General features: G+C 37.2%; 8 protein-coding genes across 8 annotated transcripts; 6 read left to right on the top strand and 2 right to left on the bottom strand. All coding sequences in view use genetic code 12, as the record gives it.

The window, feature by feature from the left end:
• Positions 1-44: 44 nt before the first annotated feature.
• On the top strand, positions 45-1,988 carry CORT_0A11840 (hypothetical protein; the record flags this gene model as incomplete). The annotated part of the gene is made up of 1 exon (XM_003866959.1): positions 45-1,988. One exon carries the CDS (start codon positions 45-47, stop codon positions 1,986-1,988), a length of 1,944 nt encoding a protein of 647 aa, XP_003867007.1.
• A 162-nt stretch (positions 1,989-2,150) lies between these two features.
• Positions 2,151-3,506, top strand: CORT_0A11830 (hypothetical protein; the record flags this gene model as incomplete). The annotated part of the gene is made up of 1 exon (XM_003866958.1): positions 2,151-3,506. One exon carries the CDS (start codon positions 2,151-2,153, stop codon positions 3,504-3,506), a length of 1,356 nt encoding a protein of 451 aa, XP_003867006.1.
• Positions 3,507-3,817: 311 nt separating this feature from the next.
• On the top strand, positions 3,818-4,864 carry CORT_0A11820 (hypothetical protein; the record flags this gene model as incomplete). Its single annotated transcript, XM_003866957.1, has 1 exon — positions 3,818-4,864. One exon carries the CDS (start codon positions 3,818-3,820, stop codon positions 4,862-4,864), a length of 1,047 nt encoding a protein of 348 aa, XP_003867005.1.
• A 175-nt stretch (positions 4,865-5,039) lies between these two features.
• Positions 5,040-5,309, top strand: CORT_0A11810 (Cmc4 protein; the record flags this gene model as incomplete). The annotated part of the gene is made up of 1 exon (XM_003866956.1): positions 5,040-5,309. The coding sequence occupies one exon, from the start codon at positions 5,040-5,042 to the stop codon at positions 5,307-5,309; it is 270 nt and encodes an 89-aa protein (XP_003867004.1).
• Positions 5,310-5,740: 431 nt separating this feature from the next.
• On the bottom strand, positions 5,741-6,438 carry CORT_0A11800 (hypothetical protein; the record flags this gene model as incomplete). Its single annotated transcript, XM_003866955.1, has 2 exons — positions 5,741-5,799; positions 5,859-6,438. 2 exons carry the CDS (start codon positions 6,436-6,438, stop codon positions 5,741-5,743), a joined length of 639 nt encoding a protein of 212 aa, XP_003867003.1.
• Positions 6,439-6,646: 208 nt separating this feature from the next.
• On the bottom strand, positions 6,647-9,007 carry CORT_0A11790 (Rod1 protein; the record flags this gene model as incomplete). Its single annotated transcript, XM_003866954.1, has 1 exon — positions 6,647-9,007. The coding sequence occupies one exon, from the start codon at positions 9,005-9,007 to the stop codon at positions 6,647-6,649; it is 2,361 nt and encodes a 786-aa protein (XP_003867002.1).
• Positions 9,008-11,973: 2,966 nt separating this feature from the next.
• CORT_0A11780 (negative regulator of exit from mitosis) lies at positions 11,974-13,704 on the top strand (the record flags this gene model as incomplete). The annotated part of the gene is made up of 1 exon (XM_003866953.1): positions 11,974-13,704. The coding sequence occupies one exon, from the start codon at positions 11,974-11,976 to the stop codon at positions 13,702-13,704; it is 1,731 nt and encodes a 576-aa protein (XP_003867001.1).
• Positions 13,705-14,703: 999 nt separating this feature from the next.
• On the top strand, positions 14,704-15,669 carry CORT_0A11770 (hypothetical protein; the record flags this gene model as incomplete). Its single annotated transcript, XM_003866952.1, has 1 exon — positions 14,704-15,669. The coding sequence occupies one exon, from the start codon at positions 14,704-14,706 to the stop codon at positions 15,667-15,669; it is 966 nt and encodes a 321-aa protein (XP_003867000.1).
• Positions 15,670-15,688: the final 19 nt, after the last annotated feature.

The following is a 15,688-nucleotide window of genomic DNA, read 5'->3' as shown; positions in this document are numbered from 1 at the left end:
TGCAGTCGGCTTACAACTTATACAGCATAATATACTAAACTACAATGGCGTACAACAGACAAAATAAGAGCAAATACAATAAGAAAAGTGTTCATTATGCTACCCCCAAGAGAGGTGCTAAAGCTTCAAAGCCTCAAAAGCAACAATATAGAAAGTATTATCATGAACAACCATCAAAACGTTTTGTATATGTTGAAGAACCAGACAGCGAAGGAGATGAAAGTGAAGATGTCGTCATAGAAGAAGATGAGGTCGATGGTGACCTTGTTTCAAGTGAAGAGGACTCAGAAGAAGACTTTGACTCCAACTCCGACTCTTCCTCAGAAGAAGAGGAAGAGATTTACGAGTTTGAGCTTAGACCTCAAGACATTGCTGAAGAGGATAGTTCTGACATTGATACTAAGTTCATTGATGCTAGTGATGTTGAATTAGAGTCAGACGAAAATGAATATTATGTCGGTTTAGATGATAGGTTGGTATCTGCTGAAGATGTTGGAGTGCCTCAAATTCATGACTTGAACGATGAGATTGTGGCTTATTATGACGACGAGGAGTCAAACTCAAGTAGTTCAGACTCAAGCTCAGATTCAGAATCAACTTCAGATTCAGATTCAGATTCAGATTCAGATTCAGATTCAGATTCAGATTCAGATTCAGACTTAGACTCAAATGAAATTAGTGATTCTGACGAGGAAGTCGAAGCTATAGTTCACCTTACTGAAGAAGCTAACAGTTCTGATGAAGAAGATTCTGAAGATGAAGTCGTCGGCTACATTGTTGACACCGATAAGTTGAATGAAAAATTGCTTCTTGAAAGTATCAGACAAGAATTTGAAGAGGAGTTGGTTAGTCCCGATGAGTACGAATCAAGAGATGAAGACTCAGACTTGGGTTCAGAGCCTGAATACATTGAAGTTGAAAGTGAAGAAGAAGACGACAATGAAGAATCTTCGGATGAAGAAACCTCGGATGAAGAGGGTGTAACCATTTACAAGAGCTTGCCATGCACCGAGTGTGACTGTGAGGATGAAGAGGAAGAGGAGGATGAAGATGACGACTTGCAAGTAATCAAAGATGATGATGAAGAGTTTTCGGTTGTGGATTTATCTGATGATGTGGCCAATAGCCAAGATTACCAGTTGGAAGAATTGGATGACGGTTCATACAAATTAAACGTTAGGTTCCCATCATTGGTTAGAGATGAATTAAAAATTGAATTTCTCAAAAATGAAAATGAATTGGTTATCAAGGGAAAATTGAACCTCAATGGTGCTGAGGAAGAAGATGAGGAAGAAGAAGAAGAAGTTGATGTTACTCAATTGACACCAGCCGAATTCATTAGTTACGCTTTAGAGGACGATGAAGATGAAGATGATAATGAATATGACTATGCTGATCCAGAAGAAGTTTCAGAAGAAGAATATTCAGGAGACGAAGATTCGTTGGTTGCTAGTGCTAGGGTTAAAGCCAGAGCTGAAAGTACCAAGAGAGATTTCATATTGTCACAAATTGAAGAATCGGAAAGGAGGGATGGCTATAATGAAGAATCTGATGATGATTATGAAATTGACAGCGAAGACGAAGAAACTGCTGATTTTGAAGGATTTTACGAGAACTCAGAAGAAGATTTTGAAGATGAATCAGAGTCTTCAAAAGAAGAATCAGAATCATCAGAAGATGAGGAATTACAAGAAGATGCAGAAGATCTCATCAATGAATTCAAGAATCAAGAAGTATTTTTCGAGAAACACTTTCAATTTGACAAAGTCATCAAATTCAACAAAATAAAGGCTAAATTCGTTGGTGATGACGAGTTGGAATTGATAATACCAAGCAAGGGTACCACAGTTGAGCAAGACAACTCTTTTGCAATTACTGTTGATTCATCTGATGATGAGGACGAAAGTAGTACTACTGAAGAAATAGATGGAAACGTTCCGGTCTTGCGCGATTTGGATGAGCTTTTGGAAGCAGTTGAAGCAGCTTAGTGGGGATTTAAGATTTAATTTTCATTTCAGTGTGGATTCCAGTTTATATATACATTTAGAATTAATATTTTAATCTTTGTTCGTAAGTACCAATTGTAGATACTTTATATTTTTTTGCAACAGGTTTTACCATCTTCGATTCCACGAACATTTCCAACAACCATGTTTAAGAATCGGAAAGAGAAACATGCTTTATATGAGACCATAGCAGGAGTCCAAGATATCAGTACACTACCTGCAACTAGTTTGAACATATATTCAAGTTACAATCACGGCCTAGATTCAGGAAAAGAAAACTACACAACTTATGACATCTTTGTTGCTCATGTATTCAAGATTTTGCTAACCTACATCATTTTTATTTATATGAGGTTGTTTGACATACATGAGTTGATCTTGCATTCGGTTGAATTGCTCCGTATTTTACGTTTGGATATTAGATACTTGATTCACGACTATGTTAGGGTTAAATCACTGCTGTACTTCCAAAACATGTTGGTTGAGGTTCTGTTCTATTGGCATGTTGCAACCTCAATACCAGGGCTATTCTGGAGAGTGTTTAACCCATGGTCTGGTACCCCTATTGGACTTGACAAATTTTTGCAACATATTCCTAAGACCAATACACCATCTTCCATAGGCTTAGTCTTGCACTACCATCCACCATTGTTGAAGCCCCCACCAGAGATTCCTCAACCATACTTGGATTCTGATAGGAAGATCCAAGTTCCACAGAAAAAGGATGTTCAATACGCAATTGCAATTAGAAGCGAGTATTTTGCCCAGTACCAAGCTCACGTCGCATCTGAAAGAGTAAGGGTATTAAGAGAAATTGGTCGGTTTATCACCTGGTGTTGCTTGGTTCCTTCTATTGAGACTTTAACCATTATGGAGAAGAAAGCAATTTGTTGGGAGGAAGAAGCAGATTTCATTGATTCCGTAAAGAATGCAATTTTGGTAGAATTGGTCGCTTTGAGTAATACTTGTGAACCAGAGGAACTAAGAAAACTCAAGAGGTTATTACCGCAAATTGTGGTTGTGAACAAGTTCTCAAAGGGAACCTATATGATAAATGAGAGCGAGATTGAATCACTCGAAACGACACAACATGAAGTTACTTTGGAAGATATAATCACGTCTTACCAGGAGCAGAGAACACTTACTGTTAATCTTTGCGATTCCCGTGTTCGAACCACCAATTACAAAGTCGTGACATCAAAAGCGGAGGATTTGAAAACGGATGATCCAGAGTTCAACAACCAGTTTCCACTTACACCTGAGTACATCATTACACCAAGAACCACTCGTGGAGTTTACCATCTGCTTGAGGGTTTTGCCTGTGTCGATGTAGACCCAAACGTACTGAATATGGTGGTGGTTTCCTTTTTGCACCTCAAATTTGGTTTCCCATTCTTCTCGAGATCGCTTTATCATTATGTTTTGGAGAAACCTTATGCACCGCCATCCAAGGATAAACCCCAAGCTAACAGTACCTTCATGAATGAGGCTGCTGGATAGTGATATATTATCAAACGTGTTGCAAAAGAAGGAAAAAGAGAGTTGGTGTGTTCTATTTGTGATTTCATCTCGCTAAGTTTTACCATTCTTGTCATAGTTTATAGTTGTTGTCTTGTGCTTGTGATTAAAGAGAAGGATCTTAGTGCGCGCCCAAAAATTCGAACAACTTCTCTCACACACTAAAAATTCCATTCCCTTTGTTTTGTTTGACTATACAAGGCTTTCAATATAACGGGAAAGAGTTTCCAGTACATCGATAAACGCACCACCCAATCACTAAACAACGAGAGACCTGACACTACGTGTTAAATATGAAACAATGTCTCGGAAGGTTATATAATATATACTTAGCCACACCAAAGTTGTATCAATGTTACACCAATAAGCAACTTATCAACAAGTACCTTCAGCTTCATGGCTACAACACGTCTATACGGCGTTTTTCCACATTTCATAGATTAAATAAAGAGATAAACGGAAAGACTTCATCGACGCAGAAAAGTTCCATCAACAAAAGCGACTCCAAGAAACAAAGTGAGCAATCAAAAGCAACAAGTGGCCACGACACAACCTCCACCAGTCGACCAAGTCTCAATGTACTCAATAATGAGTTGAGTAGTACAATTATCCCAGGTGAAGCTAAAGTGATACCAGAAGGTTCAAGTAAAGATGACTTTCTAACAGAAATATTTGATAATTTAGAACCATATATCGATACATACGAGGTGTTCAAACGACTCACAGAAGCTGGGTTTACAGAAGCACAGGCTGATCTGATTATCAAATTACTAATATACCAATTGAACTCAAAGTTATCTAAATTATCCACCATATATGCCCAAAAACATGAAATGGAAAGTGAACAATATTTGTTTGAAAGTGCTCAACAAGAAATTTTGGTTGATATAACTCGAAGTAGAGAGCAACATATTAATGAATTGATCACATTGGTCAATATTTTAGAACGTGATTTCAACATTATATCTGACGAACTAAATAACGACAATTTGAAACTTCGTAATGATTCTCAAGTGGCTATTCATGAACAGAAATCAGAAAATACATTAAATGTGAAGAAATTGTTTTTACGTATTCAAGAAACAAACCACAAGATCACTACTGAGCTAGATTCTGCAATTAGATCAGAAATTGAAAGTTTGCGATGGTACCTATCTCGTTGGGGGCTAATTACATTAATGGTATCATTGTTTCTTGCCAGTTTGATATTCTTTAGCAACAAGTTCAAGAATGAAAAGAATGAAGCAAAGAAGGAGTTTGTCCCATTGGTTATTCGTGAACCTAGTGAGTATGATGAAGATGATTATCATACAGATTTGGATAGATCTAGCGTAGAGTAACACTATTTATAATTAATGTATGAGTGAATGAGCAGAAAAATTGGAGCCGATTTGAATAATTGCTTTAACCGAGAAATGACACAGCTATGGATCACTTATTCTTCTTGGATCAACATACAAGTGAGCTCATTACATCACTCTAGAGCTACAACTACTGTGTAATCACTCACCAAACATGTCCGAAAGCTGTGAAACAGACTTGTCACAAACGTGCAAAGCAAAAGCTTGCGCAATTCAAGATTGCCTTCTAGCTAATGGCTACAACGAATCTAAATGCACAAAGTACATCGACGATCTATATAAATGTTGCAAGGAATTCTACGAAGAACATGGTCGTGACGCCAAGAGCGTTTGCTGTCCGAAATTCAACTTATTACAATTGAAATTGGAACAACGGTCATTGGGCAAAATCGATGCCGATATGATCAAACAGGGAAGAGCATAGTCTACGAATTAAAGCTGCATATATAGATACCCTCAATACGAATAAAAGTACTTTCTTCCCACGAAATGTATGTTTAGAACCGCGTAGTCAATTTATCTAAACAAATAGACACGAACAAAACAAGGCTGGTAAAAACATTGGAATTCGATTTATGGCTTACCCGAGCACGAAAATAATCACAATGTGATTGTAGTTAATATGTAGAAGAAAATACCATATAAACCGTGACTCTAATGGGCGCCAATAATTAAAGACATTGATGAAGGAAGGAAAAAGAGGAAATGGTATGAAAAGTTGGAAATTTTTTTCCTTTCAGTGAGAGAGTTTGGTGATGAGAAGAGAAATGTAGTTTGCCGTCCGCACACGACCAAGATGACACCAAACTTTCGCAGCAAACAGCATAGCTATTGTCACTTTTGATTGTTTATTATCTATTTACTTTGGCGGTTCTTGTCGTATTCCATTGTATCAGGTAAATACGGTTTAAACTCTAGATATATTACTGTTAGTAAAAATGCTTCAAAAAGACGTTTGTTGGATATAACATACCTGACTTGTCGTCGAGCCATAAATACTGACCACTAACATTCTTGATTGAATTATCAGCTTTGACACTATTTTCAAATTCTTTAACTGCATCATCCAAGTCCACCGGTTTCATTCCCGCATCAATGAGTTGTTTTCTCAACATGGCAATATGTAACCCCATTTTGAAATCTCGTTTAGCTACTTCTCTACGTTCTTTTAACATGACCAAATCGCGTTTCTTTCTTTCTTGAGCATAGTTTAATTGCTGTACTTGAAGAGCTTTCAAATTTATTGCTGTTGTGTCATGATGAAGTTTTTCAATCTTGACTCGTTCTGTGTAATTGTCAATGGCGAGGTATGCGAGAGCGAACATGGCTAGTAAACCCGTGATTTCCCGTATTGATCCTTCATGTTTGTTGGAGGAGGAAGGTTGTTGCGTAGGCGAAGTATTTGTTGGTGTTGGTGTTGGTGAAGAATGCCCGTGTGTGGTGCCGTTGTAATTATAAGTCTGTGGGATATCACCTGAGTTGAAATGTGATGGTGGTCTGTTTCCTGAACTTAGAAGCCTAGATAGACCTAGTCTTGTGTTAGTTTTGATCATATGTGGCTGTGTATATGTGATCGACGATTGTGGTGGTACAGTGAAATATTGTTGGTGTTTGGACCACGCCAAACCATTTTTTTTTAGTGAGGCGATTTGGCGGCTGCAACTTGACATTGGACTGCGAAAGTTTACTTTGTAGAGCAATTCAACTAAAATACATTACTTTTTATTGTATTGTCTACTCTATGAAACACAATCTAACTGCTCATTTCTTGTCCTTCTTTTTCGACAAGAAATGCAAATTATGTAAACTCAAACTTGATGAAGTTCTCATTGGAACACCAGAACGCCTATCGGAAGCGCTACGTGATAAATTACTAACACTCGATGCTTCACTAGCAAGATTAGGGCTCGGTCCTCGTACATTCACGGGGCTCGTTGATGGGGAGTTACTCGATGATCCAACACCATTGGTTCCTCCTGCTGCTCGCAATGGAGTCAAATGTGATCCATTACCTCCTGCTGAGGCAGCTAAATTGTTCGATGACTTACGCGATGGGATCAAATTTGATAAACTGGTTGATGACACATTTCGTGAAACTGATGGAGATGTATTGTTTGAAGATGAACGAGAACCCGACTTGCGTGCGCTAGGGCCTCTTTGTGGTAAATTTGGACGAAGTAATGATGATTGATTATTCTGCAACAAATTTCTATTCACTTCTTGTAAATTGATGTGGGAATCTGGAGATGGTGGTGCATATGCAGGAGATACGTCATCATCGCCCGAAGCAGCACTCTTCATAGCTTGACTATAGGAAGGTACTCGCGATAAGTCACTACTGCTGAGCACATTCGCATCTGAGTTGACCCTTGATAGATGTACAGGAGGTGTCATTATATGGTCTTGTAAGAAACTGCGGTTTCTTGGGACCAGACCAGGTCCACGACTGAAATAATCATTACCTGATAATGAATGAGGAGTTGAATACTGTTGTGATTCTTCGTCATCTAAATTAAAAGTGGCTCTACCATTTCTGGAACTTTGTGAATGTGACTCAGCTTCTTGAGCTTGCCTTTGTAGACTCAATTGTCTCAAGTTCTCACTCAATGCATTCGAATCCAAGGGCGACATTGCAAACTGACCAACATCTCCACCGTAGTAGCCACCGCCTCTGCTTCTTGGAGTTGAGGCTCCCGATGTCAATGGAGTTTCAATTGGAGACACATCTGACCACAATCGATCATAAATGTGTTGATCGTACACCGGTGGTGCCACCAATCCAGTAAGTGATGTATGAGAATTGCTAGCAGAATTTGCAGCACTGTTATTGGCTCTACTATCAAGTCCACTTAATTGATCATACGAATCGCTAGTGAACAAAATATCCTCCTCATTGTTTTCATTTGGAATAGCAGAGTCAACATCATGTTTAGAACTAACAGTAACAAACGGGGAAATAAACAATTGCACCGGTAATGATGCCCTCAATTCGGAAACATGATTGTCAGGATTCACTAACCCAATACCAAATTTCAATTTGTGCCTTACTTTTACGTGCAGTTGTAAATCAACATCTTGACAACATTTGGATAAACTTGCTGGGATTCGTAAAAATGTTTCAATTTCCCATTTATCCATATTGAATGCATCTGGGTCTGGTTTTGGAATCTTCTTGGAGGCAATGACTCTTTCAGCTTGATGCATTGGCGGTACATTTCCCACATAGGAATAAAACTCAACCAATTGGATTTTTATATCTCCCAAAGTCAACCCTTTTAGTAATGGAACAAGCATCATGCTAATCGGAGTTCCACTTCCAATAGCCAAGGCACGTGTAGGACAACTGAGTGAATATTCGACCTTCTTCGGCCAGGTATTATCAACAGCAATGGTTTCTGATAATTCAACTGCATCGGTAGTTAATGTTCTTACCACACGAAGATGTTTCTTTGTCACCAATGTACTATGGAACTTGCCTCGGTCGATAGTTGCTTCGAGTTTATAAACAGATGAACAACCTGGTAATCCTTCAATTGATTCCGGCATATCTCCTGGTAAAATGGCACTAAATGGTATTTCATAGTTGCCTTGCACCAATACGTGATTAGTAGTGCCACCAGAAACAGCAGTTCTTGATACGTTGGTTGAACTATTGCTTTGACTCGACAATAAACTGTGACTTGATTGTGATAATTGTGCCAAATTCAATCCACTTCTCGACCTCAAGTTTTTGAGTGATGTGGAGGAGTTATTTTTGGACAATTGTGGGGTCGAGCTTGAATTATTCTCATACATATGATCAAAGTACTGATTGAATTCATTCGAGTCCCAGTCATATTCATAAACCTTTTTAGAGAAATTCAACAATTTCCGACTAGTTCCAGCAGCGGCAGATGATGCAGATGTTAAATCAGCGCGCAACTTTAAAGTTGCATAGAGTCGAAGAGTGACTTTTTTTATCGTGATTGGTTCATTGACTGATAATGCAATGTTTCCTGATAACAATGCTGATGCAGCTTCGTGTGGACTTCCCTTCAACACAAGCACGTCATGTTCTAGATTTTTCAATCTGATTTGGAACAATGATGTCGACTTGGATGTATTGTACTGTTTCTTCAACATATTGTGACGAGATTTGGTTAGTGATTGTGATTGAAGTGTTGTCGTGTGATAAGATGCTTTGTTTAAGATTGAATATTTCGTAGTTTTCAAGGATTGTTGTTGATGTTGTTGAAGCCACGGTTTCTCTGCGTGGTCAACTGAGTTATTGGTTAGGTCTTGTTGTTATTTGAATACAATATTATACCAAGTAAATTCAAACTTGTTTAAAGAAAGAAGTGTAGTGTATTGGGTTCTAAACAATTTTGTTTTGCACTTAGAAGAAGAAGTCGGCAGTTCATCAATGCTATTTAGTATCACAAAACTGATATCAACAAAGAAAGAAAAAAAAAAGAAATTAATCTTCACTCTTTAATCAGATTGAATTACTGAGTAGGAGATATTAGCTTTATAACGAGATTGTTTGGAAGACTTTGAAGCTTGATCTGTTTCCAATATGGAGAAATCATTCATGAATGATGCTGAACTGGCTACTAATGAAGGAATAAAAGACATCGCTATTTTTGATATGGAAAGACCAATTTTAGTTCGGAATATTTTCTCTCGTAAGGCTGCAAGAGAAACCTCCGACGCACCTTTCCCTAAAAGCTATTCCACAGAGAAGAATCAATATCGTGCAGTATATATACACATGAATACACCACCCAATACATTCCGAAACTCATGGTTTGTATTTTTGCCTTCGATTAAAGTCCATGGGTACGTGTGCTATCCCTTCCATTCCAATGATGTAATGTCCTTTCATTCGTCAAAAAGTTTTTCCGGATCGTGAATCACAAAAAGCCTTTCTTGTTTTCTTATCACTCGGACTTACATCACCGAAAGTGACTGAACCCGACAGAATCATAGCACAGTATTCATGAGTTGAGATCGTTTGAGACTTTCTTGTCGTACATAGATAACCTACCCCTTCAGCTTCAACGTAATGAGTTCGCAAATCCAAAGTCAGAGTCTTTGTGAACTACACCAGTTTCACAACAACTAATTCACAAGGGAAAAGCCCTTCTCTCTCTTTCCATTGATGAAACTGTGACGCCCTTTGGAAAAAAATGCCTTTAAAAGAACAAGAGTATACTGTAACTACCTTCAGTGACATTTATGGAGCAACTGATTGCTGAGGATATAATACTAAAGACAATCCAATAGTGTAAAATTTACCACGCTTATCGTAGCGAGAATTCAAACCTTCACGAGAAACAACTAAAGCTATCATGCTATAAAAACAAGCTTTCACTAATGGAAGAAAGGGGGAAACAATAGAAAAGACTCTACCTTTAACAATGGACACCAACTTTATCTAAAAGTCATCATTGTTTATCCCGTAAAAGTAAATTGACAGGGTATTACTACGATATCGTAAAAAGTGGCTTGTCATTTTCGCGACAATGAGTATGTGAAATTTCACAATGAATATTTCCAAATTTCATTACATTGTAGGATGGGTGAAAAAACATACCAGTTAAGGATCTTTTCATTATATCATGAAACTCGAACAAGGGCCCTTTCCCATAGCTGTGAGTTTCCCAAATGGTAATATATACCAAGCCTTTTGTTGACATTTTTTACTTAATTCCTGCTAAAATCCGTTAAGGAGTACAAGAGAAGGAAATATTGTACCCCTTGCTTGTTTTCGTCAATTACCTTTTTTACGTCTAGAGTATGTAGTTGGTTGTATTGATCGCTTAAATTAGTCTAAAATAAATAGGGCCAAGAGCCAGCCTTGCCCTTGCTTTACTCAATTTGGATTTTGTGGTTGAAAAAACCCATCTACAATGTATGAATTCATTCTTTTTTAAGGTACACACCTAGACAAGACTAAATTAATCTTCAGGAGGCCCTCGCTGCAAACCTTGTTCTTGAATCTTATTAAATTAAGGAATGGGTGCGGTTGAGTGCTGTTGAATAAGGAAAATGGTTTGGTTCTTTCTTTCTCTATAGAGGAATTTAAAACAAGCGGAAAAACACATAGTAATTCTAGAACATTTATGAAAATTGAGATCAATAAACAATGACTTTCATCCACCTGTCAATAGTATTGTTGAGGGATAGTATACGTATCGGTCCGTTTATCGGGGTCAATTTTCAGAACCATACTTGATGCAATTTGTGTGCAGTGTATGTATGTAGAGCGGAATTAGAACAAAGTTACACAAACATAAAAAATCAGAGATCTTCTTTCAGATATTAAAACCAGCCATCTTCTCAAAATACAACACAACACAATACAACCACTCATCATGAAGCATTATAACCTCCAACTTGTTTTTGAAGCTGGTTTTAGAAATGTAAACACTGAAACACAAACAAAATTCTGCCTTCTGGCTTTATATTTATTTTTTGTCATTGTTTTCTTGATTGTCAATTTCAAAAATACACTCACATACCGTTTGGATACATTTTTCAAGAGCTGGCTTGCAAATAATCTGCATCGACTCACCAACATTAACACTTTTGTCAAAAGGGTTTCTCACCATTCAACATATTGCACATTTTGCGTCTTATTGTTTACTTAAAATACACAACCTTGTTTGTGCTTTTTGGAAATTACTTACATTAGTGTGCTGGGTAGTGAACACACATATTTATAAATACAACACATACCCTTCATCCTTTGAAAAGACATACTTTCACTTTTCGTTGTTACATCATCACCAAAGCCATTCTTGCTTAACCAACCTTGGGGAGGCACATAATACCTTTAACCAACAAAACACCCAAACCCATCCACCCAACATCACCACCATTATTTGAACACAAACGATTTAACCTTCACTTGTTAACTCACCCTAGTCTATCATTTAATTACACTGCTTTTTGCATAGTTAGCATTCTTTTGTCATTAGATCATCTGTTTTTAATCCAAAGGACTTTTCTTGATCTTAATGTCAATCATTAAGGAAATCCCATTTAATTATATTTAATCCACCACCTTATTTTTGCATTTTCAAAGTCTTATAATCTTAAGAATTATGAGTTATAACCCAACTGAGCCATTACCTTATGATTCATCCGATAATTGTCCTATATATAATCCCTTTGCATCATCAAGTGCCAACGATGAAGAAGAGAGCGCCAGAGAAACTTCACCATTGAAGAAAGCTAGAAGAGTTGTATCGTCAAATTCCTTATCGGCATTTCTACAAAGAACCAAAAGGGAAAGAATTGGAAACAGAAGCAGAAGATCAAGTCGATGGTTGAAAGGAGATGACGTGGATAGTAATCATAGTGTGGGGGATGTTTGTAATTCATCCTTTGCATCATCCCCATCATCTTCTGATTTGGAAAGTTTACCGGATTTAACTGATGATGATGCTGATACTCCAGAAACAACTCCAGTGAAACCAATTCATAAATTTACATTCCTAGATACTGTTTCACCCAGAGGGAAGCTCTTCTTTGATGACGGTTTCACCATCCAACAGCAACCACAGACACAATCACCTACAATACACAAGCAGACTAAAGTTTCCATATTTGATGTTCCTGAACTCGTTCATCGTATACTCTTGTTTGTGGAAGCACAAAACGATCATCAGCCTCATGAAGTCACCTCTATTCGAAGAAAACCATTGAGTTATAATCATGCATTGTTGATTTACGGGGATAAAGAGCTGGCTCAACAAGCAATGGCTGAAGATGGTGAGAAGCATCAACAACAATACAACAACTCTACCAACCCTTTATTCAACTGTCTTCTTGTTAATAAACTATTCAATAGAATCACTCGAGAGCTACTTGCTAAGAAGTTCTACTTTTCCAACGATATTCAATTTAACAAATACGTCACCACCACCACCACAACAGCTACCCCAATCAACTTTCAACCACAGCTGTTTAATCTTCATAAATTATTCCATAGCAACCTGTCCCTATTCAACAAGGCAATAACCAATATTAATTTTCATAACCTCACTTCATTTGAATTATTTATGTGTCCCAAAATATATCCATCATGGGATATTTTTCAATCATGTGGATCAAAATTACAAAAATTAATAGTCACCGGATCCAAAACAATTGACGATAACTTTTGCTACATGATTAGTCAATATTGTCAAAACCTCACTTGTTTGGACTTGCGTGCTTGTGAATTAATTACTGATTCTGGACTATATCACATCTTCAGGAGCAACCACAACTTACAAGTGGTCAATGTTGGTCGTAAAAATAAAGGTCATTTGATTACCAATACTTCAATTGCAGTTTTAATTAAAAACAATTGTCATTTGCATACATTAGGACTTGCTGGTACATATATATCTGATGTTGTGTTGTGGCAAATTGGTCATACTTTGAAACAAATCTCGCGATTGTCATTAAACAATTGTCCTAGGTTGACAAACTCCGGAGTTGCTAGTGTCCTAAATCAATCTCGGTTTTTTCCTCATTTGATAGTATTGGAATTGAGATTTAATTTACAATTGACTGACTTAACAAGTTTGATTCATTTTAAAAATAGAAAGAATTATCAATACTATCATCAAAAAAACCACAATGGTGATCCTTGTGGAGAGTTGTTGCTAATTGAGTTATGTGAAACTCTTATGTATAGAATGAGACGTCAAGAATTGGATTTAGATAAGCTTATATCCAATAAGATCATGAATGATATCTTGTATTGGATCAACGATCAATGGGAAAACGATGGTGATTTACCATATATGGAGTTATTAAATAGCAGAAAGAGAAAGCGTCAATAGATTTTTATCATCTTTACCCAAAAGAATTATTCTTGTAGAGTTGATTTCATCACGTGAACACGGTAGCATAAATCCGACCAAGAAATCACCGGAATTTCAAGAGTTTGCTACTTGCCAATGGTCAGATCAGAGTGTCATGCCAAAACCGACTTGGGTCAATGCAATAGAATCCCCCCTCTTCATTTCCCCTCAGCAGAACGCAATGAATCGGGCTTTCATAAGTACATCATACAAAATTTGTTTCAAATAGCAAATGAGACCATAATTGCATATCAAAGCAAAATAGTTCAGTAAAATTTTTATTTTCGTTGAGTAACAAAAGAGCAATGATAAACGCTTTACCTTTCTTATATACATAATGTAGAATGATCTAAATTTAGAAATTGGAGAGATCTAATTGCTTGTTTCGTTTGCTGACTACGACAGGGGTGTGTGTATGTTTGGATTTTGATCATTCAAATGATAAGCGTTGTGGCTTTTTTTTGTTAAAGCTTTTGAGGCGGGCCAATCATAACCAAGCGAACGTATTGTAGTTCTGTTTGAGGCTAATGTATGGGGTGGAGGGAAGTGGGGGTCGTGGGGGTAGTACCAAAAAGGTCTAGAACAAATGTACAAAGTGCGTGTGAAAGTGTCAAAACTAAATGCTCTTACAATGTACTGCATATAATATTACTGTATTTTGAAATTTATTCAAATCGGTAAATAAATACAGCTTTGTGTAATCACCATACAAAAAATTTACTTTCCATACAATACAGTACATCTATTTAAGGTTAAACGCTTAAGTCACCAAAGTGTTTACTTGTTGCTAGCTTTTAACGAAGGAAAGAACACATTCGTTTATAATATATTATAGCAATCTTTTTCCACTTTCAACAGACTCAATACCCTTTTACACTCGTTTCCACTCAAACTAGTTGGAGTCAATACCAAAATCAATCTCATCGTTAGAGCCAATTTTATACTGTTGGCAAGAATACTCAATTATTTTGTTCACATATGCCACCTAACACCAAAACTTTAAAGCAACAACCATCAAAGCTTGATCTAATAGATGATACCACACTAACATCTTTACCATTCCCGCCTCCACCACCAATCAAGCGGCCATCGGCAGTAGCTTCACAAAGTTCATCGTCGAGTAGCACAGCAGCAGGTGGAGATCGACGACTGAATAAGTTAAATTCGATTCAATCTAATCAATCGGGAACCACTTGTTCCGATCAAATGGAGACTGAATGTGTGGGTGACCTAAATTTTCAGAACATTGGTGAAGACGATGCAGAAGAAGAAGATGAGGATCTTTACGAATATTCTTACGAAGAGGAGGATCCGATAGTTTTAGTTGAAGATTACTTGTCATTGAGGGAAACAACGCCCTCATACACTACTATCCCAGCATCGTCATCTCACATGACATCATCAACATGTTCCACTAGTTCAGATCATCATTTACTACGCCAGAAATCACTAGCTAATTTCAAGAAAAGGGTTTTGTCTTCCAGCACAAATAGTTCCACTGATACTATAATTTTGCAACCGGAAGAGAGAATAACTCTGACAACAAGCAGTCACAAGTCTCCGTCATCATCATCGTCTTCTTTGATTGCACAACGTCAACCACGACAACAGTCAGATGATTTACAAGCCATATTTGGTGATCTACCATCTTTTCATCTACTTAAACATTGTGATTTGTGTAATAAGCCACTTTACGAAATATCATCAATAATAAATTCCAAGTCCAACTTGAATTTGAACCTAAAGGAATTTGTATGTGGTGATTGTATATCAAATTATGAAATTTTCATGACTGAATTTGTTCAAGAGCAACAGCTAAAGAATAAGAAACAAGAGCCAGATGTGGTAATGGAACCTGCTTCCAAAAAGATAAAGAACACCAAATTTTGGCATGTGTTGAATCATATTTCAAGTAAGTATAATGTGAGGAGAGAGGTTGTATGAGAGTATGCAGTCTTACTTG

Source organism: Candida orthopsilosis (genome assembly GCF_000315875.1).
Source record: "Candida orthopsilosis Co 90-125, chromosome 1 draft sequence".
Lineage (NCBI taxonomy): Eukaryota > Fungi > Ascomycota > Pichiomycetes > Serinales > Debaryomycetaceae > Lodderomyces > Lodderomyces orthopsilosis.
Note: the sequence above shows the minus strand (reverse complement) of the source record. Positions and strands in the feature narration are given on the sequence as shown.